Source organism: Cricetulus griseus, chromosome 3 (assembly GCF_003668045.3).
Source record: "Cricetulus griseus strain 17A/GY chromosome 3, alternate assembly CriGri-PICRH-1.0, whole genome shotgun sequence".
Lineage (NCBI taxonomy): Eukaryota > Metazoa > Chordata > Mammalia > Rodentia > Cricetidae > Cricetulus > Cricetulus griseus.
The window spans coordinates 163,975,694-164,000,804 of record NC_048596.1 but is presented as its reverse complement, the minus strand read 5'-3'; the positions used below and the strand labels follow the sequence as shown (position 1 = coordinate 164,000,804).

The window sequence follows — 25,111 nt, the reverse complement described above, 5'->3', positions numbered from 1 at the left end:
GGAGCCCCTGGATCTGGAGTTGTGAGCCACCTTGTGAATCAAAGCTGGGTGCTCTGAAACAGCAGCCAGTCCTCTTAACTGCTAAGGTATCTCTCTAGCCCTGATGTGTAGTTTTTAAGTTTATAATTCCTGAGGCTTAGGGAGCCTGAGCTAGTTTCAGATCCCTTCTGTGAATTATCTACGGTGCCCTTTTTATTTGGTTCTTAATCTCTTTATATGGTTTTATAAATGTTTTGTATCTATTCTTGCTCTCTCTTTTATGATTGTTTATGTTTCAAGTACTTTATCCCAGTTTATTGCTAGATATTTTAGCTTGGTTTATTGGCTTTATTGATGCACCAAAATTTATGAATTAAATTTCAAATTTGGAATGGGGAGGCAGTTGTTAAGAGCACTTGCTCTTCTAAGGGACCTGAGTTCTGTTTCTAGTACCCCTGTCAGCTCACCACCTGAAACTCCAGTTCCAGGATATCTGATGCCCCCTTCTGGCCTCCATGGGCACTGTATGCATGTGGTTTACATATATACACCCAGACAGACATACATGTATACATAAAATAAATCTTTAAGTCAAATTTATCAAATTTGTTCTTTAAGAATCAGTCTTTCTGTGGTTCACTTACGGAAAAATATCTCTACTGTTGGGAGTTTGGTGTGTGGGTTGGTTCCTGGATTTATAGTCCATTCTGTTGTGCTTGTGTACCCCTTTGTCCGCATTGTCTTTACAATCACACTATGCTAGGTGCCATTGAGGCTTACTGTCTTTTGTAGGGAGCATTCACTTCCTTGCTTGCTTGGTTGCTTGCGGTGCTGGAAATCAAACCTAACCAAGCTGTCTCAGCAAGTGTTTTACCAGGGATCTATCTACATCCTCAGCTCCTCGTTATCTCACTGTGATCTTTTCAAAACTGTTCTGCTTTAATCATTCACTCTTTAAGAAAAGTATATAACTGGTTTGCAGATTTCATGAAAAATTCTGTTTTAAAAGTTTGAGTGGCATTACATTGAATTTGATGACTTTGAACAGAACTGACTTACTTGATTAACATGCTATATGTCCATGTTCAAGTTTTCTGCTATTTATTGGCTCACTAATGTTTCATGATTTCCCATGGAAATCTTAGGTTTGCTCTGACATATTATATTGTGTGTGTGAATAGTATTATTTTTCTAATCAATTATTGCCGGACACAGAGAAATGGACTTCTTTTCCTCAATGAACATGTTCTCTTTGTCCAGTAGATGGCAGCAAAATACATTGATTTCTTAATTTAAAATTTATTCTTTTCAGTAGTACTTTTCCTTCAAAACTAAAATGATATGTATTTAAAGACGTTGTTTATGAAACATTTCTAAATTGTTTCCCTTTGTTCTATTTAGGAGGATAAAAAGAAGCGGGATCGAGACCGTGTGGAGAACGAGGCAGAAAAAGATTTCCAGTGTCATGCCCCTGTGAGATTAGACTTACCTCCCGAGAAGCCTCTCACAAGCTCTCTAGCCAGACAAGAAGGTTGGAGTTGCTCTGAGCTGTCTGTCCTGAGTGAGGAGGCAGAAATTGTGGGGAGGGAAAGGGACCAGGCATTAGCTTCTGAGTTATACCTTCAAGGCTTGTAGTGAGTTTATTCTAAGTTCTTTTATTTCTCTTGCTGCATAAGGGCTCTAAGTTAGCTTCAGTGTTGACTTGGTATTCTCAGCCTTCAGCACTTTTGTGGTAAATTGAATTCCTGTGTGAGATGTTTAATAAAACATAGATGAGTCATATAGATAGAAAACTGAGGTACTAGCTTATGCCTTTTTAACACACATTTCCTGTTTGCTTTAGAAGTAGAACAGACACCGCTTCAGGAAGCTTTGAATCAACTCATGAGACAATTGCAGAGGTAAATGTTTTCCAGCTTTTTTTAGTATGGTAATTCAAAAGCTGAACATAAAGGTCCAAACCATGTCTCTTTATTGTTATCTAAAGTCATAATGTGTGGCCTAAACCCAAACATACTTGATTTTAAAGTAGATGGTAAGTACCTGGCAACAGAAGTGTTCCCAAGAAGGTGACATATACTCTTACTTGGTTTGTTTTAACTGGCAACTTTAAGGGTGTTATGAAATGTCTAGTTTTTCCTTTCTAAATTAGTTTCTCATATTAAAACTTGAAGCTAGGAGTAACAATACAGATAACCATCCTGCATCCCCCCCCACCCCGCCTCTTGCAGGACAGTCCTTTCTGTGTATTTGTGCAGCACCTAGGTTCTATGTTCAGCAATTAACTCTGAAAGATAAAATGAAGTGCTATAAGTTTTACACCCCTTATTTGGGTTTGTCGGTTTTTGAGATCGGCTCTCACAATCTAAGGCTAACCTGGAATTCACCATCCTCCTGTTTCAAACTCCTGAATGCTGGATTGTAGGTGTATGCCATCATACCTGACTTTATGCCCCATTTACTTACTTACTTGTTTATTTATTTTGTTTTTCAAGACAAGGTTTCTCTGTGTAGCTTTGGAGCCTGCCCTGGAACTCACTCTGTAGGCCAGGCTGGCAAGTATTAATACCAGGCTTTGGGCTAGCCTCTTTTTAAGTTTTGGAATAGTTAAGAAAATGGTATCTCTGGTCTTTGCATTTGATAAGTCATTTTTGTTAGTCCATTGGAGAAGAGTTAAATATTGCTATTTTATCCCAACTGGAAGGTGTGACTATAAAGTGTTTTGCCTTTTGTAACAAAAGAGCAGAATATTTGCCAATAATATCACCCTAAAAAATCTACTTCAAGAAATACTTAAAGTCAAAGAATCCAGCATTGATGAGAACATTTGAGGATTAGAACCCAGAACCACATTCTGTGGCTATCCTTAGTGATTAGATGATTCTGCATCCTTGAGGCTCAGAACTAAACCTGACTTTTAAAAAATGTTTTTGATCGGGCTGGAGAAATGGCTCAGAGGTTAAGAGCACTGGCTGCTCTTCCAGAAGTCCTGAGTTCAATTCCCAGCAACCACATGGTGGCTCACAACCATCCATTATGAGATCTGGTGCCCCTTTCTGGTGTGCAGATATACGTGGAAGCAGAATGTTGTATACATAATAAATAAATAAATAAAATCTTTTAAAAAAATGTATTTGATCAATTCTGGTGGTGCCTCCAAAATGATTGATTGTAGGGAGTACAGATAATTTGTCTGTAAAGGAGGTCAGCCATTGGTGAAGCTTGTTATCCATAGTATCCCCTTGGACTGTTTGGACTAATGTGTGTGTGGTCTACAGAACTCGCTCTGGAGACCAGGCTGTCCTTTAACTCACAGAGATCTGCCTGCCTCTGCCTCCCAAGTGCTGTGATTAAAATTGTGTGCCATTACCTAGTGCTATATTTTTCTTGACACCTTTCCCACTCGCAGTTATGTCACACAATATGAAGTCACACCCTACAGCTTAAGAAACTGGCCCGTAGAGCATGAATACCCTGGCAATATTAAAAATACTAGTACCATGTACTCAAAATGCCGATACCACATTAAACCCTTGCTACACCAATGATTTGATGCCTTGATATAGTGAGGTTGGGTGAGTTATTCCTGTCCCACTACTTAATTTTTTGAAAGCTCCTCTTCTAATACACAGCTAGAGTTGAGAATGAACCTGTGATAGAAAGCACTAGTTTTCACATGTAGGGGTTGTATATGTGTGTGGGTATGCATGTGCATGCTATATATAGCTCATGTGTGACTGGAAAGTACAACTTTTAGGAGTCAGTTCTCTCCTTCAACCATGTTGGTCCTGGGGATTGAACTCAGATGTTCAGTATCTAGGAAATAAACAGTACCCCTTCTTCCATTGTATTTACACAGCCTTCATAGGCCCTTCTCTACGGTGAGATACTCTGGACAGGAGGCTTTTCAAAGCCCCTGAAGGCACTGTGAATATCTCAATCATCACCCTTTTCTTAGGTCAGGATTTCCTCCTCCATTTTGTGCTCTGGCCTCTTCAATCCTGAGCATCTGCAGTTGGATGAAACAGGCAGGCCAGGGTCTATAGGCTTCGGCTCCAGAGTCACCACAAAGCTGACGGCACAGGAAGGTCACACAGACTGTTAACTTTCCAAGGCCATTGCCTTCAGTTGGGTCCCTTTCTGGAGAGGACAAGGGAATAGTCAGATGGATGCTGCTGCAGAGCGAACCCAAGTACTGTGCTCATGCCCGTTCCCAACTCTGCCCCATATCCCATCAGTTTCCACCTCAATCCAATAGCAACTTTTCTTTTGTAAAGATTTTTATTTATTATATATTCAGTGTTCTGCCTGCACACCAGAAGAGGGCACCAAATCTTATTAATTAGATGGTTGTTAAGTCACCATGTGGTTGCTAGAAATTGAACTCAGGACCTCTGGAAGAGCAGCCAGTGCTCCTAACCGCTGAGCCATATCTCCAACACCCCAATAGAAACTTTTTAAATGTCTTTTTGGTGGTGGGGGCACGTGTACATAATAGAAATGTTAATTAATTGATTGGGAAAGCATGCTTTTATGGACTAGGAATGCATACCATTTAGGCACAGAACCAGAAAGAGTGCAAATGTATGTTCATAGTTAAATCAGGCTGAGTCATTGGAAAGTTAGTCTAGATTACTCATAGAACGTGCTGGTAATTAGGTTGCTTCTCTAAAAGAGGTTTTGTGTCTTAAGGGTATTGCTATTAGCAAGTGGTGGTAGTTCTCACCTTTAATCACAGAACTCAGGAGGCAGAGGCAGGCAGATCTGCATGTAAAATTACTTTGAGGGTCTTTCCATTTAATTTGATGTTGGCTATGGGCTTGCTGTATATTGCCTTTAGTATGTTTATGTTCGAGGCCAGCCTGGTCCACAGAGTGAGTTCCAGGACAGCCAGAGCTACACAATGAGACTAGGGGGCATGGGGTGGGGGTGGGAAATAACAGTACTGCTGTTGAAAGTATCTGACCCCTTATTATTAAAATAGTTGTTCTTGAAAATCTTTTCTATTTTTTTAATGAAAAGCAGGTATATATTCTTTTATATATGAGAGTTTATTATTGACTTTGCTTGTGTACCAGTAAGTTGTGATAGAAATAAAATATAACATTACCTTTTTATGTGTCTACACAGAAAAGACCCAAGTGCTTTCTTTTCATTTCCTGTCACGGATTTTATTGCTCCCGGCTACTCTATGATAATTAAACACCCAATGGATTTTAGTACCATGAAAGAAAAAATCAAGAATAATGACTACCAGTCCATAGAGGAACTAAAGGTAATTGTAATTAGTAGTTTTATTTTTGTTTTATGATAGGGTCTTGTTTAGCCCACCCTGGCCTTAACTGATCTCCTGTCTCCACTTACCAAGGGCTAGGATTATAGGTGGGTACCACCAAGTGTGGCTCTTTAGCTTTTTCTTAGAGAAGCAGACTAAAGTATAATGTGTTTGAGCTTAGAGTCAAGCTTTGGATCTTGTGTAAAACAGAAAATCATGTTAAAAATTTGCAAATCTCAGGATCACCATGATGGAGAAGAGAACAAACTCTTCAGAGTTTTCCTCTGTCTCCATGTGCTGCAGTGGTAATGATTCTGTGTGTGTGTGTGTGTGTACATGTATGTGCCCACACGTGCATGTATGTGTGTATGTACACTCTTGAGCAAACACACACACAAAATAGGTAAATAAAGGTGATTTTTTAAAATGTATTTAGTTGCCAGGCAGGTGGTGCACATCTTTTTTAATCCCAGCACTAGGGAGGCAAAGGCAGATGGATCTCTGTGAGTCAAGGCCTGCCTGCCTTTATAGTGAGTTCCAGGGCAGCCAGGCCTAAGTAGCCTCAAATTTAAGTAATTTTTTGACTTACTAATCTGCATATCTGTGCCACCAAGATGACTAAGTAGGTGAAGACACTTGCCACACAAGCCTAGTGGCTTGAATTCAATCTCTACAATCCACACAAAGGTAGAAGGGGAGAACTGACTTCATAAAACTATCTTGTAAACTCCAGTGCATACATGCCCATACATATTAGTCATGCAAATACACAATTTTTTTCAAAAATCTGATATTTAGTTTTTTTTTGTTTTTTTTTTTTTTTTTTTTTTTCAAGACAGGTTTCTCTGTGTAGCCCTGCCTGTCTGGAACTCATTTTGTAGACCAGGCAGGTCTCTGCCTCTGCCTCTGCCTCCTAAGTGCTGGGATTAAAGGCATGTGCCTCTGCCACCACCTGGCAATCTGGTATTTAGTCTTTATTTTTAACTTCATTTTTAAATAATTTTATTTATTTTTAAAGTCTGTGTTTTTCTATTTTAGAAACTCTTGGGTGGATCAGTGGGTAGAGATACTTGCACCCAGACCTTGATGCCTAAAGTTCCATAAGGTATCAGGAGAGGACCTACTCCCTAGAGTTGTCCTGACTGCCAAAAGTGCACCGTGGCACATGTGTACACACAAACATGTTATTTTGTTAATAAAGTAAAGTAAAACACTAAAGAAAAGTTTAATTGTATTTTCCAGTTTGATGAAAGTGAAAAGTTCCCTGAGTTTACTCTGGGTGTATTTATTTCAACATATTAAATTCTCAACTTTTTGAAGAGAAGATGTCTGAGAGTGTGTGGCTTAATGGTTGAAGAGAGCTCTTACCTAACATATACAAGGCCTTGGATGTGATCCCAAGTGTGAGGGAGGAAGAAGGAATAAAAATACATGTAAGGAATCTCAGGAGGTTGGGTAGATGGTTCAGTGGCTAAAGTACTTGTTATACAAGCATGAGGACTTTTGAGTTTAAATCGATAGCACCCACATAAAGCAGGTAATTGTAATCTTGGCACTTTGTGGGAGGAGGCTGTGTGGAAACAGACCGAGACTGATCTCAAGGGCTTTTGGGCTAGTCTAGTTGAAATATTGAGCTCCAGGTTCAGTGAGAGAGCCTGTCTCAAAAACTAAGGTGAGAGGAACACACTGCATCTACCTCTGGTCTACACACACTGACCTCAAAACAGTCTAGGAACTGCCAGGACAGCATATATGTTTCTCATTTTAGGGTTTTTTTCCTCTTCAAATAGTCTGAGTATATGTTGATTTCAGGGATGTGCTTTCATATTAATCTTGTAAATTAGCCTTATGTGATTAAAGTTTGTATTAGACCATACACACACTTAACTTGGCTTTAGTAATTTACCCTTTTGAGGGGGAGGAGGGCCCCCACATGGTAGTGTTCAACTAACCTAAAAGGTGGACACACTAATCAGTTGCAGAAGGAAATGGAATAGTAAACGTTTTTACTTAGTCTTTTTCTTTTTTAATTCACATATTAATCGGCTAGAATTCATATAGACTAGTAGCATCTAATTCTCTTTAGTTTTAGTTTGAAAATATAAGTAATAATTGACTTACATGGAAAACCTGAATTCCACTATCTTACTTAAATGGACTTTTTTTTCTGACATATTTTCATCTAGTGAAAATTAGTCTGAAACTTTATTTCAGACTTTATTACTGAGGAGAAGAGAGTTTTACAGTTGTAAAACTTGGTTTTGGTTTGGGCTTGGTTTGTTGTTGATCTTTCTCTTATGGTCACAGGAGAGAATACAAGTTTGTCCCCTGAGTATGTTTAAGTAAGTTAAAGCTTTTCAGCACTTGAAATGGGTATCTTAGCCTTCTAGATTTTCCACAGGAAGAAAAGTATGCAAAACAATTCAGCTTTTTGAGTGGCCAAGTGCTATCACACAAAGTACAGTAGTGACAACTTACCACATGATAGCTAAAATTTAAGGAATCTGAAAGTGACCTTGGGCTGGTGATACAGCTGGTTCTTCCTAGGTTTAAGCCCCAACACCACACACATACACACACACACACACACACACACAAAAAAAAAAAAAAAAAAAAAAAAAACTTTAATAGACAAGACATGGAATGATTAAAGTGATCTCCTGCCAATTCATATCTGTCATTTATTCTCTTGTCAACTATAGCCACATGGTTGTTTCTGGCCCATACATAACAGTCTAATGTCTTGCCTCACTTGCATTCCTCTATACCTCACATAAGATGCTGAGAGGTCTCCATAATTGTTTTGTGTATGACTGTACTGAAAAAAAAAACAAGTTTATATTCTAGATTTAAAGTTAATGCGTAGATACTAAAGAGCTTAAAAATATAGAAACAAATTAACAAGTATTTTTTTTGTTGGTCCTAAATTGTTACTGTTATTTAATAAATAGTGACAGAAAAAGATGTTTTGTTTTTCAAATTTTTATAGGGCCTCTATGATTTCAGACAAAGATTTAAGAGTTTTAATCTAACACATTTTTCGTCTTGATATTCTCTTTGTAGGATAACTTCAAGCTAATGTGTACTAATGCAATGATTTATAACAAGCCAGAGACCATTTATTATAAAGCTGCAAAGAAGCTATTACACTCAGGGATGAAAATTCTTAGTCAGGTAAGAAACTATCACAAATTAATGACTACTATAAAGTCTATATCTTCCCTAACGTGATACTTTCCTCATTGGCAAATTATATTAAAGTAGTAAGAACTTAGGAGAAAAGTTCTATCAAGAAAAGATAGGAAGAGGGCTGGAGAGATGGCTCAGGTTAAGAGCACCAACTGCTCTTCCAGAGGTCCTGAGTTCAATTCCCAGCAACCACATGGTGGCTCACAACCATCCCTTATGAGATCTGGTGCCCTCTTCTGATGTGCAGATATACATGGAAGCAGAATGTTGTATACATAATAAATAAATGAAAATCTTTTTTTAAAAAAAGAAAAAAGATAGGAAGATGCTCACATATAGTCATTTCTTTTTTCTTTTTTTCTTTTTTCTTTTTTTTTTTTTTTTGGACAGGGTTTCTCTGTGTAGCCCTGACTGTCCTGGAACTCACTCTGTAGACCAGACTGGCCTCAAACTCAGATCTGCCTCTCTTTGACTGCTGGGATTAAAGGTGTGCGCCATGACTGCATGGCCAATCATTTCTTTTTTAAAGGTTACATTATTGTGTTTATGTATTTGTGTGTGTGCACACATGCACTTGCTCACCCCCTTGCCACAGCATGTGTGTATAAGTCAGAGAACAACTTGTAAGGAGTCAGTTCTCTCCTGATATGTGGATCCTGAAGATTAAACTCAGGTTGTCAAGCTTGGTGACAAGTGCCTAATCTTCTGAGACATTTCACAAGTCCTCCCCCCCTTTTTTTTTTTAAAGACAAGGTTTCATGTAGCCAAGGCTAGCCTTTAATGGACCATTTAGTCAAGGATGATAGTCATCCTACCTCCACTCCCAGTTTTATTCAGTGTTGGAATTCAAACCTGAGGCTTTGTGCATGTGTAGGCAAACATTCCTATCAACTGAGTTACATCCCCAGCCCTTCCTTGTAATTATTTCCCTAAAGGCTCCTAATAGACTTATTTTGCTGTGGAACAAACAGCAGCCTGAATTTCAGAATAAAATTGGATGAAGTATGAGACCTTTTAGGAAAAAAGAGCTGTTTCCTTTAGTGATAGAATCTAGTGTTCTGATCAGCCCTGCACTTCCTCAGGCTTGTAGTGGTAAGAAACAAAATAGTGACTGGAGAGATGGCTCAGCGGTTAAGAGCACTGACTGCTCTTTGGGAGATCGAGGTCCTGAGTTCAATTCCCAGCAACCACATGGTGGCTCATAACCTCTGTAATGAGATCTGGTGCACTCTTCTGGCATGCAGGCAGAACACTGTATACATAATAGATAAATAAATCTTTTTAAAAAGTTTTTTTAAAAAAAGAAACAAAATAGACAAATGAGAAATAACTTGGAAATTTTAAAGCAACTTTGTGCAAGAACAGTCCCTTCTTAATCAATACATAATAAAGATGTAAGCCATCATCCAGCTGGAGGAAAGAGCTTAAACTGCTGCACAGAGATTATGGCAACAAAGTATGTGAGTTTCACCCATTTAAAAAAAGGGGGGGTCTTAATCTGTGGTCTCCAAAGTGACTTCTAGCATGACTTTCCCAATTCCAGAGCTAAAATAGGGAAGAGACTGGAAAAAATAGCCAGAGGTGGGAAGGATTATACATAGAAGAACTGAGTTTCATTATGACACAGACACATTTAGAAGGAGAAATGATCAGAATGAAGAGCTGAAGCCACAGTTTGGGGCAAGTAAAGGGTGGCGGAAATTAGACACATATATTCGCTTAGGTTTTCTGAATTGGTCTGGTGATCACCTGTATTAAATTTCTACAACAGAAGAAAGCTTTGGTGTACAGGTGTCTGTATGCTTGGCTCTGAGAAATTCTTGGATCAGCTTACCTAGGAAAAGGAAGATGTTTGAATTGGTGATTATTTTTGCATTCCTAATATTTAGACAACATCAGTTCCCACTCACCTATGTTTAGCAAAATTTGTAAAGGAGAATGTAAAATGTTTGTTTCTTGCAGAAAGACTCAGAGTTTAGAATAAAGCTATTCCACTTTTGAAAACCCAGACCTGCTTGTTGTAAAAGTACATTGAGTAAATGCAGTCTTTATTCACTCCAAAATAAATATGAGAGTGGGGGGAGGGGTGCAAGTGTATGTTTTGTTGTTTCTTTTTATTTTGTGACAGTGTCTCACTATGTAGTTCTGGCTGTCCTGGAACTTGCTGTGTAGACCAGGGTGGCTTTGAACTCACAGAGATCTGCCTGCCTCTGTCTCTGCCTCCTAAGTGCTGAGATTAAAGATATGTGCCACCACCACATGGAAATAATGGATTTCCAAGAAAAAGTCTAGTGGTATTTTGTTCTTTTTAATCCTGATTTGCTGCTATTTTCTCTAAATACTGTAATAAGCATAGCAAGCAAAAGATTTTAGTGTCTTCTACAGTTTACTGGGAACAGAAAGATTAGCTTGTCTCCTTTCCCTTCTCTCTTTGTCTTGCTTTTTAAAGATGTCTTGGAGCTGTAACCCTCCTGTGTTCTAGCCTCCTTTTTGACTTCCACTCTAGAGGGAAGGGATCCTTACAACAGTGATTTATAAATCTTTAAATTTAAACTTTCTGAGTTAACACTACTTAGTCTAGTAATATACACTTCCAAGAAAGTCCACACGCCTTCCCATGAATGGTGTCTTTTCAGAGGCAGATCTTAATAAGTAGTCAGTGAAAAAATAGTAAGAGTTGTCATTTTTTCCATTACACCCAGTATTAGTACATGTGTTATTTTTAAAAAGAACTGATCGCCAGGAATGGAGATATCTCAACACTTGGGAGATGAAAGTAGGAGGATTGGGGCCATCATGGGCTACACAATGAGGTTCTTGTCTCTTAAAACAGCAAAGAAAGCAAAGGAAAGGTCATCATAAATACTGGAGTAGAGTGCTACATTCTAGCAGTATTTGTAATGCAGTGGCCCTGGAATCAGATTAATGATGTGTCTAGTCCTAATGTTGCACAGCAGCTGGCTGACTGGATGTGCAGCCTTTCTCAGCATTCCTCCTGTGGGTAGGCTTGGTGCTTAGCTCAGAGTTGTCTGGGACAGAGGAAAGCATTTCATCAAGTGTTGGGACTCAGGCAAACCGGTCTTGAGTCCAGGATTTAGTGAGACTTATCTTGGAAGAGAAAGAGGCTATGTTAAACAGCATGCTTATGTGGAGACGTGAATTACAAAAGAAAAAAATGCATTACTTTCAAAGTAAACAAGTTTTTTCTGTGACATTTACAAATTTAGAATTTTTTTGTACTTTAGTATTATGCACATTACGTTTAACAATATCCCTAAGTGTTTTTGTTATGGTTTGTGCTTTACGAAATAATGGAATGGAAATTTAAAAATTACTGGGAATTTTGTAATCTATTCAGTGGCTACAGTGTCAGCCTATTGTCTGTACTACAGATCCACAGATAGACATGACCTGATGTATACAAAGAATATCCAAATTCACTACTATTCAGAAGTATGGAGTAAACTAGCACATTTTTAAAAAGTATACTGAGTGGGATTTTTGTTTTTGTTTTAATAATTCTGTTCAGTTTGGCACTGATACAGAGAAGCTGTCGAATACTAGTGCAAACTGATTAAATCTTCCTGGGAGAAAGTTTGGCAGTAAGTATCCTTCACCCTCTACTGTAGTAATTTGCCCTGAAAGAATAAATAAGAGGATCCTAGAGAGGTTTATAAACAGTGTTTAGTGGAAATTTGAGTCTAAATGTCTACTCATATATTTTGAGTTAAATAACTATTATATATTGTAATTATTAGAAAGCATTCTAAAGACTATAACAATATGTAGGACAAATGCTTATAGTTTACTAATAAATAATTTATTAACTTGTTTACCAAATATTAAGTATATATTTGCTAAAAGTATACCATAGTCAGAAGAAAGAGTTGAAATGATAACCACTGGCACCGCTGCTCTCTGGAAGATAGGGGACAAGTTTGTATTTAGCCTCTATTGAATCTTCACTTATTTATAATCTGATACATCATTTTATAGTTTTTCAATTACTTTGAAAGCTGTCTTAATTAGGGTTTCTAATGCTGTGGAGAGACACCATGACTACAGCAACTCTTACAAAGGAAAGCATTAATTGGCGCTGGCTTACAGTTCAGAGGTTTAGTCCACTATCATTGTGGTGGTAAGCATGGTGGTATGTAAGCATGTATGGTACTGGAGAAGGAGCTGAACATCTGGAACTACAGGCAGCAGGAAGAGACTGCTACGCTGGGTGTGGATTGAGCATCTGAGACCTCAAAGCCCACCTCCCCTGACCCATTTCCTCTAACAGGGCCATACCTACCAATAGTGGTACCCTCTATGGGGTCATTTTATTTAAACCACATTCTACTCCCTGCTCCCCATAGGCTTGTAGCCATAATTTAATGCAAAATGCATTTGTCCGACTTCAAAAATCCCCATAGTCTATAACAGTCTGAAACTTATTAAAAGTCCAAAGTCTCTTCTGAGATTCATGCAATCTCTTAACTACAATCCCCTGTAAAATCAAAATGTAAAAACATCACATACTTCCAACATACATTACCGGTCCAAAAAGGAGGAAAGGAAACATAATGAGGAACTACTGGACCAAAGCAAGACAGAAAGCCAGTCTGGCAAACTCCAAACTCTGTACCTCCATGTGTGATGTCAGAACTCTCTTCAGATCTCCAACTACTTTCAGCTTTGTTGACTACAACACATTTCTTTTTCTTGGGCTGGTTATGCTAACAGCTCCCTGTTAGCAGCTCTCCTCAGCAGGTATCCCTCACCTTTGGCGTCTCCAAGACAATCAAGACTTAACCTCACAACTTCACAGAGTGGCCTCTAGGTCTCTGTGCAGGGGTGCCCCTGATATGTGCCTGGCTTCAGTGAGGGAGATTCTATAACCCCTTTCTTCTATCCTTGAGTCTAAAGCCTGAACCATGTTGCTAAAGCTGCCAAGTTCTGCTGCTTGCTAGGGCTGAACTATGGCCCCCTTGTTCAATTAGATTTTCATCAGCTTTCTGTTTTTGATGGTTTCCTTCACTAAGCTTGGCTGTCCTGGAACTTTCTCTGTAGATCAGGCTGGCCTCAAACTCAGATCCTCCAGCTTCTTCTTCTGAGTACTGGGATTAAAGGCATGTACCACCACCCCTGGCCCTAAACTATAAGGTTGGAAGTTTAGCTGGGTGGGATCTTGCCCTAAAGTTACCACTCCCTTTATTCCTCTTAACATCAGGATTTTCTTTTAATCTGTTTGTCTCCTTGAATACAGGATTTAGCTTCATTCCATTTTCCAGTGTCCCTTTTCTCCTTAAACTGTACTTTTTTTTTTTTTTTTTTTTTTTTGCTCAGCTTGCTCCTTTTCATTATAAATCTTCAGAAGAGTGAACACTAATAACCACATGACAGTCAGTACTACACTGTTTTGAAATTTCCTCTGCCAATGCCATTAATCCAAAAGACTATGATTTAGCCTCAGGCAGACTTGTTAGATAAGGGCAAAAAACAGCCATATTCTTAGCCAAAAAATACTATTTAAATGATCTCCAGGCCACATACAAATATTCTTCTCTGAGACCTCATGAGCCAGTCTCCCTCAGTTCAAGTCACCCTCAGCACCACTGTGTTCTTTGTTCCTATTAGAATAGCCCGTTAAGCTCCACCTAAACTGCTTTGCTTTTTTGTTTGTTTGTTTCGAGACATGGTTTTTCTGTGTAGCCCTGGCTGTCTTGGGACTCGATTTGTAGACCAGGCTAGTCTCAAACTCAGAGATCTGCCTGCCCAGTGCTGGGATTAGAGGTGTGCGTCACCATACCTGTCTTTAATTGCTTTTCTAATCAAAAAATCCACATTTCTCCAAACAGAAGCATGGTCAGACCTATCACAGTAGGACCCCAGTCCCGAGTACCAACTTATGTCTTAGGGTTTCTGTGCTGTAGAGAGACACCATGACCACAGTAACTCTTATCACAGAAAACATTAATGGGACTGGCTTACAGTTCAGAGGCTTAATCTATTACCATCGTGGTGTGAAGCATGGTGGCACACAGGCAGGCATGGAGCTGAGAATTCTATATCTGGAACTACAGGCAGCAGGAAGAGACTGCTACACTGGGCTGGCTTGAGCATCTGAGACCTCAAAGACAACCTCTAGTGACACACTTCCTTCCACAAGGCCATTACCTCCCAATGGGCCTTTGGGGGTCATTTTTATTCAAACTACCGAAAAGGCCAAGTAAGGGCTGAAGACAGCTCAATGGGCTGAGTATTTTACAAAGCATACACAAAGCCCTAGGTTCAGTTTCTAGTATGTGCTGCTTAAAGGGAAAGGTGAGGGAGGCAGGAGCATCAAGATCATCTTCAGCTACATGATGAGTTTGGGACCTCCCTCAACTGTCTGAGACCTTGTCTCAAAAACACAAAAATGTTCAGTCAAAACAACAGGAGTCATGCTTTTAGGTATTGTCGTCTACACCACCCATAGCACAATGAAAAGGACTGGAGGGCAGGCATTATTTCTTTGGCCTTAGGGAATCACTCGTATCAGTTATTTGACTTCCAGTCCTTTCCAGTCTTACTGCAACAAAAGCTTTCCATGCTGCTACAGTGCAGTGCTCAGGAGGTTGTTTATCTACTGGAACTCTCAGTGTTAAAAGGCAGAGTAATCTGTAGGAACAAATTTGTTCTCTTTAAAATATACCCAGAAACCTCAAACCCCTAAAGCATATCATTGCAGTGGAAAATGGAGCATATTCTTCACAGAATAGCCATGTTTTTTTCTGTTTAGCAAGAACATTATGCACTGTGAAAAAGAAAGTATGCTAGCAACCACTGGTTTTCCCCTAGTGCATGTTTTCACACACAACAAAATGCTAATCCTGGTGATCACTGTAGGATTCTGGATTATAAAGATCCTTTGGGTGTTCTAGATTTTAAATCCTCAGTCATTCTTAATCTGAGATAAGCCTATCTTAATTCTCAGTCCCTGTTCACACTTCGTCCACTCCTGACTTTTTCATGATACGGTATCGTTGTAAAGCCTCTGCTTACTTTGGAAATTAATAAAAGGTCTGAGTTAAGTGGAGTTTAACTCCTAGTTTCTTTGGTGTACTTACACCTGCTTTTCGTCCCTCCTTATTAAGTGTAGGCTCTCATGGCAGAAAATGCATTGCTCAGTTACAGCCATACAGTATTTTTTAATACTTTTAGGAGAGAATTCAGAGCCTGAAGCAGAGTATAGACTTCATGGCGGACTTGCAGAAAACTCGGAAGCAGAAAGATAGAACAGATGCCTCTCAGAGTGGGGAGGACAGTGGCTGCTGGCAACGAGAGAGGGAAGACTCTGGAGATGCTGAAACGCAAGCCTTCAGAAGCCCCACTAAGGACAATAAAAAGTAATGCATTTTGGAATATGAAGGTTGTACTTGTTTTTGTTTTTAAGCAAGACAGGAATATTGATTCAAATTTGACTTGGACAAACCAAGTCCCCATGTATCAGCGCTGCCTTTCTTGACATAAAATCTGTTTTAATAGTCTGATTTCCCTCTTGTCATACAGAGCACTGTGGAAAATTGACCAAACAGCTCACAGAACAGTTCCAAATAGATATTTTTATTAGTTCTAAGACAGCAAATTAAGGAGTTACAGTGTCAGGGGAGTTTGTTTCAATAGAACTATTATATAGCTATAATGTAGTGTATTATATAACTTCATTCCATAAAAATTTAGGGATTTCTAAGTACATGGGCTGGCACTGAGGTGTGTACATGTTTTCCAGTGTCTGGGCAGGCTTCTGGCATGGCTGGACAGTCGCCTGTGCAACCCACTTATACTACTGATTAACCAGCACCTCACTGCCACCTATACAGAAAATTAGAATTAACAGTTGGGGTTTCTGCTGTCACAATGCAAAGAAAATTTAAATTGTATAGTTCCTCTTCAAAATAATATTTGAATTAAAATGTATTTTCATGACTACCCAGGAGGGAAAATGTGTAATACAAGTAACACTAGAGCCCTTTGCCAGGTTGCTGGGGAGTGATGTTTTAGTTACTGTAGGACAAGTGTGTTCACTTATTATTTCAACATTGGGGTGCCTTTTAGTATTTTCATCTTACTTATTTAGACACTTTTTAACTTTGTTAATATGTGTCTTAGGAAAGACAAAGATGTTCTTGATGACAAATGGAGAAGCGGCAACTCAGAAAGGGAGCATGAGCAGATTGAGCGCGTTGTCCAGGAGTCAGGGGGCAAGCTGACGAGGCGGCCGGCAAACAGTCAGGTGATATGACTACCCTGTTCCCTATTGCTGGGGTTTTTTTTCAAAGAGAGCAAGAGAGAGAAAATAACATACACTATTTTGTTTTTTTGAGATAGGGTATCACTATGTAGCCCAGGCTGGCCTTGAAGTCATGATCTTACTGTCTCGGCCTCTCAGAATGCTGGAACTGCAGGTGGGCACTACCGTGTCTGGCAGCAGACTTTGACAACTTACATTCTGATCTTTTGAACTTACCTATTGATTACATTGGTTTTATAACCAAGTAAAGTTATACATGACTTTGGGTACATTTCCTGCCCCCTCCCTTATGTCAGCCCCCAGCAGTCTGTGAGTCTGTGGTAGTTTTGATAGTTTTGTTTTTGTTGTTGTTGTTGTTTTTATAGTTTGGGAGAACTAATGGCCCACACAGTTTTTCAAATTAGCTTTCTTTATCCTCCATTTCTCTAGCCCATCAGTACCTGTAGACACAGATGGCTATGAAAGTCAGTATTCTGAATTTAATGATAGCCCATGATGTTCATTTGATGGCTATGTACTATATATATAGAATGTGTTAAACTTTATTTACTATATATATAGAATGTGTTAAACTTTATTCCACCTGATAACTTCGGTTATTTCAGTGTGAATTTGAAAGAAGAAAACCAGATGGAACAACAACATTGGGACTTCTCCATCCTGTTGAGCCCATTGTGGGAGGTAGGATCACAGTTTAAGACTCTGTGTGAGCCTGGTACTATTTGCTAAGGACAGTAAGCTCATGTGTTAGTCTGACAGTATCTGCTAAACAGCTCGAAGGAAAAGGGACATATTACTTGGGTACATAGTTTGAGAGGGTTCTGTCCATAGTTCTTGGTTCCACTGATTCTGAGCTACTGAGGTAGAATGGGTAGTTGGAGCATGCAGTGATAAATCCAGCTATTAGCCACTAAGAACTTGTCTGGGTGCTATGTGTTTCATGGACAGCTAGCTTAGCTTCTGCTCCTACTTATGTTAATTTGTTTAATAAATAATGTATTTTCATACCGTGAGAAACATAGTAGGAATGTAGAAATGGGTAATAACAGAATTCTTACGTTTAGGAAGTAATGTCATAGTCTTTGGAGCTCAATATAAATTAAACAAGGTGTTGTACAAAGGGAGCAAATAAGATGAGTCCCTTACCCTAACACCCTGGAGAGTAAGGTAGTAAGAACACATGAAACATCACAGAAAGAGATGTTTGCCAGGAATTGAGTACTCCTGGCAAGAAACCTGGAAACAAAGAGCTTGATGCGTTTGGAGACTAACAGGTGAGCCTACATTCAGTGACCAGTAATAGGACTAACTCAGTTGATAGACCACTTGCCTGGCATGAGCAAAACCATGCCCAGCACTGTAGAAACTAGGTGTGGTGGCAAATGTCTCTAATTCCAGCACATGAAATGTGGAGACAGAAAATCAAGAATTTAAGGTCATCCTTGGCTCCAAGGCAAGTTCAAGGCCAGCCTGGGCTACATGAGATCCTATCTCAAAAAGCTCAGTTTTCTTACTGTTAGGTTATAGGTGCATAGCAGTCTGTCGAGGGAACTATTTTAGTAACAATCTTACTTTTAGATGAAATGTAACATGATAATAGAGAATTCCACAAAACAATGGAGTATAATGAAGAGGACCAGGTCTAAGCCACAAACCTTTCTGAGTTTGAATTAGCTTAGAAATGGGTAGAATAAAATCTGACCAAACTCCTCCATATCGCATTGATAACATCTCTGTGGATCACTGCCATGTGTGCCTCTTTCACTGTGCTGGGTTTTCTGTCCTAGAGCCAGGCTACTGCCCTGTAAGACTGGGGATGACAACCGGAAGACTGCAGTCTGGAGTGAACACCCTGCAGGGGTTCAAAGAAGATAAAAGGAACAGAGTTACCCCAGGTGAGGGTCCTACCTGCTTCAGGGAGTTAGGAAAAGAAAGTGCAAAGTTTAATTTCTTTCTTTCTTTCTTTATATATTTTTTGGTTTTTTGAGACAAGGTTTCTCTCTAACAGCCCTAAATGTCCTGGAACTCTGTAGACCAGTCTGGCCTTGAACTCACAGAGATCCACCTGCATCTGCCTCCTGATTGCTAGGATTAAGAGCATGCACCACCAACACGTAGCTAGAAGGTGCAATTATTGTTCATTGCTTCATTCACTGGCTTTCTTGATGGTATTTTTGCAATAGCAGTTCATCATCAGATTCAAAAGAAACTGAAAAATTGGCTATTAGTATGCAGAGTTTCTTCCTCCTTCCTTTGTGGTAAAACTCATTTATGTTGATGCTCTGTGGTGAAGGTGGCCCTCTGTATTCAACTTACAAACCAGTCAGGAATAGGGCAGAATGACACAGACTATCCTTATCTCTTAAACAATACAGTATAACAGTTACTTATATCACACAAGATTCTTCAAGTTGCCTAAATATGATTTGATGTGTAATGGAGAACATGTATAAGCTCTAGGCAAATATATCTCTGGGGGCTGCGGTCAGTCCCCAAGTATACTGAGGGATAACTGTACCTGTTGGGAGTGTTTCTTAGATTTATATACAGGTCAGTAAAGTTAGAGAATATTGTCTTTTAATAAAACCAAAAGGTATATTAACAATTTTAAATACCATAGTATTTAATTTTTTAACAGTGTTATACTTGAATTACGGACCCTATAGTTCTTACGCCCCACATTATGACTCTACATTTGCCAATATCAGCAAAGATGATTCTGATTTAATCTATTCAACATATGGGGAAGACTCTGACCTTCCAAACAATTTCAGGTAAGTTACCAGTTAGTACTCTGAACATGCTTTTTTCTTTAATATTAATGTACAATGTGTGATTTGTAGTTAGATGTATAAAGTTACCCAAATGACAGAAAATGTGTTCCATAGTCTTTTAGAGAGAACAAATATATCTTCTTGATACTGGCCTTTGTAGTATTTTCTAATAGAAATACCTTTTCTTTGTAGATTTATTAGTAGTAGTAATTATCAATATTATGTGTATGAGTGTTTTGCCTGCATGTATGTATGTGCACCACATATACACCAGCCTGGTATTATAGTTGGTTAGAAGAGGTTATCAGGCCAGGTGGTAGTGGCGCACGCCTTTAATCCCAGCACTGGGAAGGCAAAGTCAGGTGGATCTCTGTGAGTTCAAGGCCAAGCTGGCCTACAGAGTGAGTTCCAGACAGCCAGGACTGTTACACAGAGAAACCTTGTCTCAAAAAAAGAAGAGGGTATGGGATCCTCTGGAACTGGAACTATAGACAGTTGTCCACTGCTGAGTGGGTCAAATCCAGGTTCTCTGCAGCAGCCGCAGCAAGCACTCTTAACTACTGAGCCAGTTCTCCAATCTCAGACATACCATTTTGATTTGGTTTGACTTTTAGTTTTTCAAGACAGGGTTTCTCTGTGTTGCTCTGACTGTCTTGGAACTCATTCTATAGACCAGGCTGGCTTCAGATTTCTGCCTGCCTCTGCCTCCTGAGTACTGGAGTTAAAGGTATGCTCTACCACCAGCTGGCTACAGAAATACCTTTTTAAAGATGTTCCTGATACTCAAGTTTGGGAACTTCTTAGGTCAAAACCTGTTCTGCTATAAAACTTTACATGTCAGTTATGTTTCAGACTTGATGAGTTTAAGAACCCACAAAACACTTTCCCTAAGCCATGAAGGACATGATGACTTAATTTCTAAAGGAACCCACATGCAGGACAGCTTGACTGTCATGTGCCAACCAGACCATTATAGTTATTCCTAGCCATTCCTTTTGCATGTCTCAGTTGGTCTGTAACTTCTGTATTCCTCTTCAGGATGCTCAGTACTTTTTTTCAGTCAGTTTAATGAGATACTGCCCCAGTTTACCAGGACTATGGCCCAGGATGGGACATTGAACCTGAATTTTCTCTGCTTAGCACTGGTGCCTTGTTAAATTGTATTGTGTTCAAGAATTTAATCCAGTAGATTAACTAGTCTCCTGGTTTGGGGGTTTTGTTCTTTAGGGTTTTGTTCATTTATATTTGGGGTAGGGGTATTTAGCTCTGAGCACTTACGTGTTAGCGTGTGTGCTTGTGTTGTGTTTCCAGATAGGGTCCCTAAATTAAGAGACTGGCTGTGGCTTTAGACTGAGTTCTTACCCTTAAACTGCACAAAGTGGGACACCTTTGTTTTAGATTACTCATCAAGGCAATCCACAAATTAGCAGTGTGTGCCCACTATGTGCCAGACAGTCTTCCAGATACTGAGGATTCCATACAGTACTATGCCTTCCTTCAGACAGTGACAGAGCTTTGGAGCAAGACAGGGTGGTCCCCGCAGAAGTAATGCTGGGAAAGTGACAGGAGAGGGAACCAACTGACAGTGCTCCTCTCTGAAAGAAGGGCATCATGGCTCTGAAGTAGCTAAGCAAGGGACCTGAACTGAGAGTTTGCCTGACCCAGCCAAGAGTATCAAGGAAGAGCTGTAAGGACCAGAACAGGTGGAGGGGAAAACAGTAGTCACAAAGGTCACTGAGGGAGATTGCTATGAGGACTTAGTGTTCTCAGTGGGTGAGGAGCTGGTTGGTGGCACACACAATACTGACCCAATCTGACTTGTGATTCTGAAGGTACTACTTGGGCACCCATACAATGCATGGACTACAAGGGCAGAAACCAGGATGTGAGCCGTAGAACAGAGAAACGGCTATTGTGGTGTTGAGGATTAGTAATTAGTAGGTTGCTGATTCTTAACTGATGGGATGGTATCGGGATTTTCAGACTTGCAGTTTACTAAAAGGGGATGATTTTAGAGCATCACTGGGGAAAGTAGCTGATATTTCAGTTTGGAGTATTTTAAGCTTGTGATACCTGATTATGCAAACAAAGGTGTGATTTTTGAGGTTTTAATACATATGAAAATCCTGAGTTGAATAAGATTATTAAGGGGAAATAGCAAGAAGCCCCAAGACTTACTTGAGCCCCATCTTTGACATCTTTGTTTTCTTCAAAGATTCTCAGGAACATTTCATTTGGCTTCGTGTGTGTGTGTGTGTGTGTGTGTGTGTGTGTGTGTGTGTGTGTGTGTGTGTGTGTCTGTCTGTCTGTCTGTCTGTCTGTCTGTCTGTCTGTCTGTCTGTCTGTCTGTTCTTTCATGATGATAAATTAATCACTGGTAAGTATGTAGGTGCAATGTTGTTTGTAAGCAGAATGTTTTATAGTTATACAAACCAAGGGCATCTAATGGGAAGAGTTGGCTGTCGTAGGGATAAAGCCATTGTAACTATTTCTATAGGAGTGATTTTCCCAACTCTTTTTCCAGCATCTCTGAGTTTTTGGCCACATGCCAAGATTACCCGTATGTTATGGCAGATAGTTTACTGGATGTTCTAACAAAAGGAGGACATTCCAGGAGCCTACAGGACTTGGACGTGGTAAGCAGGCTGTTTATAAATGGTTTTGAACCCCTAGACATTCAGTGTTATGAGACCAGGGATTAACTAATGTGACAGCTGAACTCCATTCCCCTGAAAGGACAACCTGCCATGGGTGGACGACAGTGAAAAGAAAGGAATTAGTAAACTACCAAGATCCGAGAGAGCTAGAACATGGCCATGTTCTACTAATTTTGGTAAGACCTCAGTAGTTCAGAAGTCAGCAGGTGCTATGGAGCCTAATGAAATGCAAAGGAGTCCTGCTCCTGAGTGGGACAGAAGCTGGCTGGCAGGATGGAAAGTGTGCTTTTCCTTGTTGTGCAGTAATAGCACCACACTTGGAGCCTCGGACAGGAATCACCCCCACACACACTGATTCTTCTTGTGAACTCTCTATACAGTTCAGTTCAAAACAGTTTATAACCTGGAATCATTAAGTCCTGACTCAGAGACTAGAACCAGGAAACATTCCTATTGGTGTCTAAAATGTTCTGGTCACCAAATTAAAGGAGTTTTGGAAGGCATCATGTTTTTTAATGTTTAAATTTATTTTTATGTATATGACAGTTTTCCTGCCTACATGTGTATGCACCACATGTATGAAGTCAGATCTCCTGGAACTGGAGTGGTAAATCTGGAGTCTCAGATTTTTGGGTGCTGCCTCATGGGTGCTGGCCAGCAGACCCATGCCCTCTGCAAGAACAAGTACTCTTAGCCCTGGAAGTGATAACTCTCAGTGGTGGCTAAGACCCCATTGCCTTATCCCCTGACTGCAGCTGCTCAGGTGGTGCTGGTTCCTTGGGTGACTTAGCAAGTAGAGTCAGTGCCTCAAATTCAGTGACTGAACCTAAAAGATACTTTCCAGCTGTTCAAAAATAAATGTACTTACTCCTTCCCCTCAGCTAATTAGAAATAGTAGTTACCTTAAATCAGATTGCTTTGATTGAGTGGCTATAGTAATATATTTGAAATATGGTCTTTCTGCCCTTTGATCCAGCAGTTTCTTTTCACAGAATTTTTCTTACAATGTAAAACAAGGGTTACACATATAAAGGATATATGGCTTACAATTTTTAGAAATTGGAAATGAGCTTAATCAGAGTATAAACCTTCAAAAAAAGATAGCACTTTTATTGGTGTCCATGATATTTTTTGTTTGTTTTTTCGGAGACTGGATTTCTTTGTGTAATAGCCTCACTGTCCTGGAACTCTTTCTGTAGACCAAGCTGGCCTCAAACTCACAGAGATCTGCCTGCCTCTGCCTCTGCCTTTGCCTCTGCCTCCTGAGTGCTGGGGTTAAAGGCCACCACACCCAGCTAGTTGTGTTTCTTTTTTTTTTAATGTGTGAATTACACTAATGTGCGTACAATCATGGGGGATAATCTACATTCTATGGCATTTGTATGTTATATAATAAGCCTCTACTGTCAGAATATTGGATCTTTAATGCCTATTAGTCTCTAAAGTTTCTTCCTATCTCTCCTTATCAAAGACTATATATTTAGGCATTTATATACTATTTACCAAATATATTCTTAAATATATAGCAGTGTTCTAGAAAAAAAATTTTTTTTTTTTTTTTTGAGGCAGGATCTGTGCAGCCCAACCTAGCCTCAGATTCATGACTCTTCTACCTGAGTCTCCAATTGCTAGTTTACAGGCATGTACTATCACACTTGGCTATGTATAATCAGGCATGGATCTTAGCATCACTAGCAACTCAAAAAGATTCAGAATGCTAATAATTATATTAATTAATTTTAGTTTAAAAAATACATTCTTGGGGCTGGAGAGATGGCTCAATGGTTAAGAGCATTGTCTACTCTTCCAGAGGACCCAGATTCAACTCCCAGCACCCATGGCAGCTTACAACTGTCTGTAACTCCAGCTCCAAGTGATTCAACACCTCACACTGACATATATGCAGGCAAAACACCAATGCACATAAAAGTAAAATAAATCATTTAAAATACATATATGTATATTCTTATAATCTGCATACTTTTCTTTTACCAAAAGTTTTCTATTTACCTTGATATTTGCATTTACTGCTTACATCAAAGTTTTTCCTTTATCCATACAGTTATCACCTGAAGATGAAGGCCAGACCAGAGCACTGGACACAGCAAGAGAAGCAGAGGTGCTTACATTTTATTCCTTAAATGGAGAATAAGTTAAGAGACCTAAATGGTTAGGGGCTTAGCAGGTAAAGATGCTTGTCACACAAGCCTACAGATAGAGTTCAAACCTTGGAATCTATATAGAGGTAGAAGAAGAGAAATAACTCCACGAAAGTTCTCTTCTGACTTCCAGAACACTATTATGTGCCATGGCATGGTCCGTCTGTTCCCCCCCACTGTGCCATGGCATGTGTAACCCCCCCCATACACACAAAATAATTACTTTTAATGAAAATGTGTAAATTGGATATCATCAGGAGTAAAAGTAGCAGCTCAGGCTGGAGAGATGGCTCAGAGGTTAAGAGCACTGCCTGCTCTTCCAAAGGTCCTGAGTTCAATTCCCAGCAACCACATGGTGGCTCACAACCATCTGTAATGAGATTTGGTGCTGAACACTGTACACATAATAAATAAATCTTTAAAAAAAGAAGAAAAAGAAGTAGCTCATGTCATAGACAAGCATTTAAAGATGGGAGCCCAAAGCCATTACTACAGTGTAGCTGCCCAGCATGCACCCTCAAGGTTGGGGGACACATTGCTCTCAAGAGCAAGAACAGGGTTGGGAGATGAAGAGGCATTCATTCTCCCAGCATACAGGACACATGCTCAGTGATCTCAGAAGGCAGGTGACTTAGGGTTCCCAAGAAGAGGAAGACGGGTAGTGAGACTGTGGGTGGGAACCCAATGATGAGTTCCCTGTGCAGTGCTAAAATGCTGAGATTTGCTCCTAGAACATAAGAGGTGGGCTACTATGATAAATTATAAAGATGGACTATTAAAAAGCTATGGGACTTGCT

General features: G+C 39.6%; 1 protein-coding gene across 2 annotated transcripts in view; it reads left to right on the top strand.

Annotated features, from left to right (window-relative positions):
- The window catches only part of Brd7 (bromodomain containing 7), a 31,981-nt gene that overhangs the window by 3,340 nt on the left and 3,530 nt on the right, over positions 1-25,111 (top strand). The window contains exons 3-13 of one of the 2 annotated variants that reach the window (XM_027405532.2): positions 1,381-1,510; positions 1,823-1,880; positions 5,110-5,254; positions 8,318-8,428; positions 15,635-15,819; positions 16,583-16,706; positions 17,330-17,405; positions 18,512-18,619; positions 19,363-19,498; positions 22,023-22,134; positions 24,218-24,274. In XM_027405532.2, coding sequence (XP_027261333.1) covers positions 1,381-1,510; positions 1,823-1,880; positions 5,110-5,254; positions 8,318-8,428; positions 15,635-15,819; positions 16,583-16,706; positions 17,330-17,405; positions 18,512-18,619; positions 19,363-19,498; positions 22,023-22,134; positions 24,218-24,274 — 1,242 coding nt within the window. Of the gene's footprint in view, positions 1-1,380; positions 1,541-1,822; positions 1,881-5,109; positions 5,255-8,317; positions 8,429-15,634; positions 15,820-16,582; positions 16,707-17,329; positions 17,406-18,511; positions 18,620-19,362; positions 19,499-22,022; positions 22,135-24,217; positions 24,275-25,111 lie in introns of both variants that reach the window. The other variant, XM_027405531.2, reaches the window with a different exon arrangement.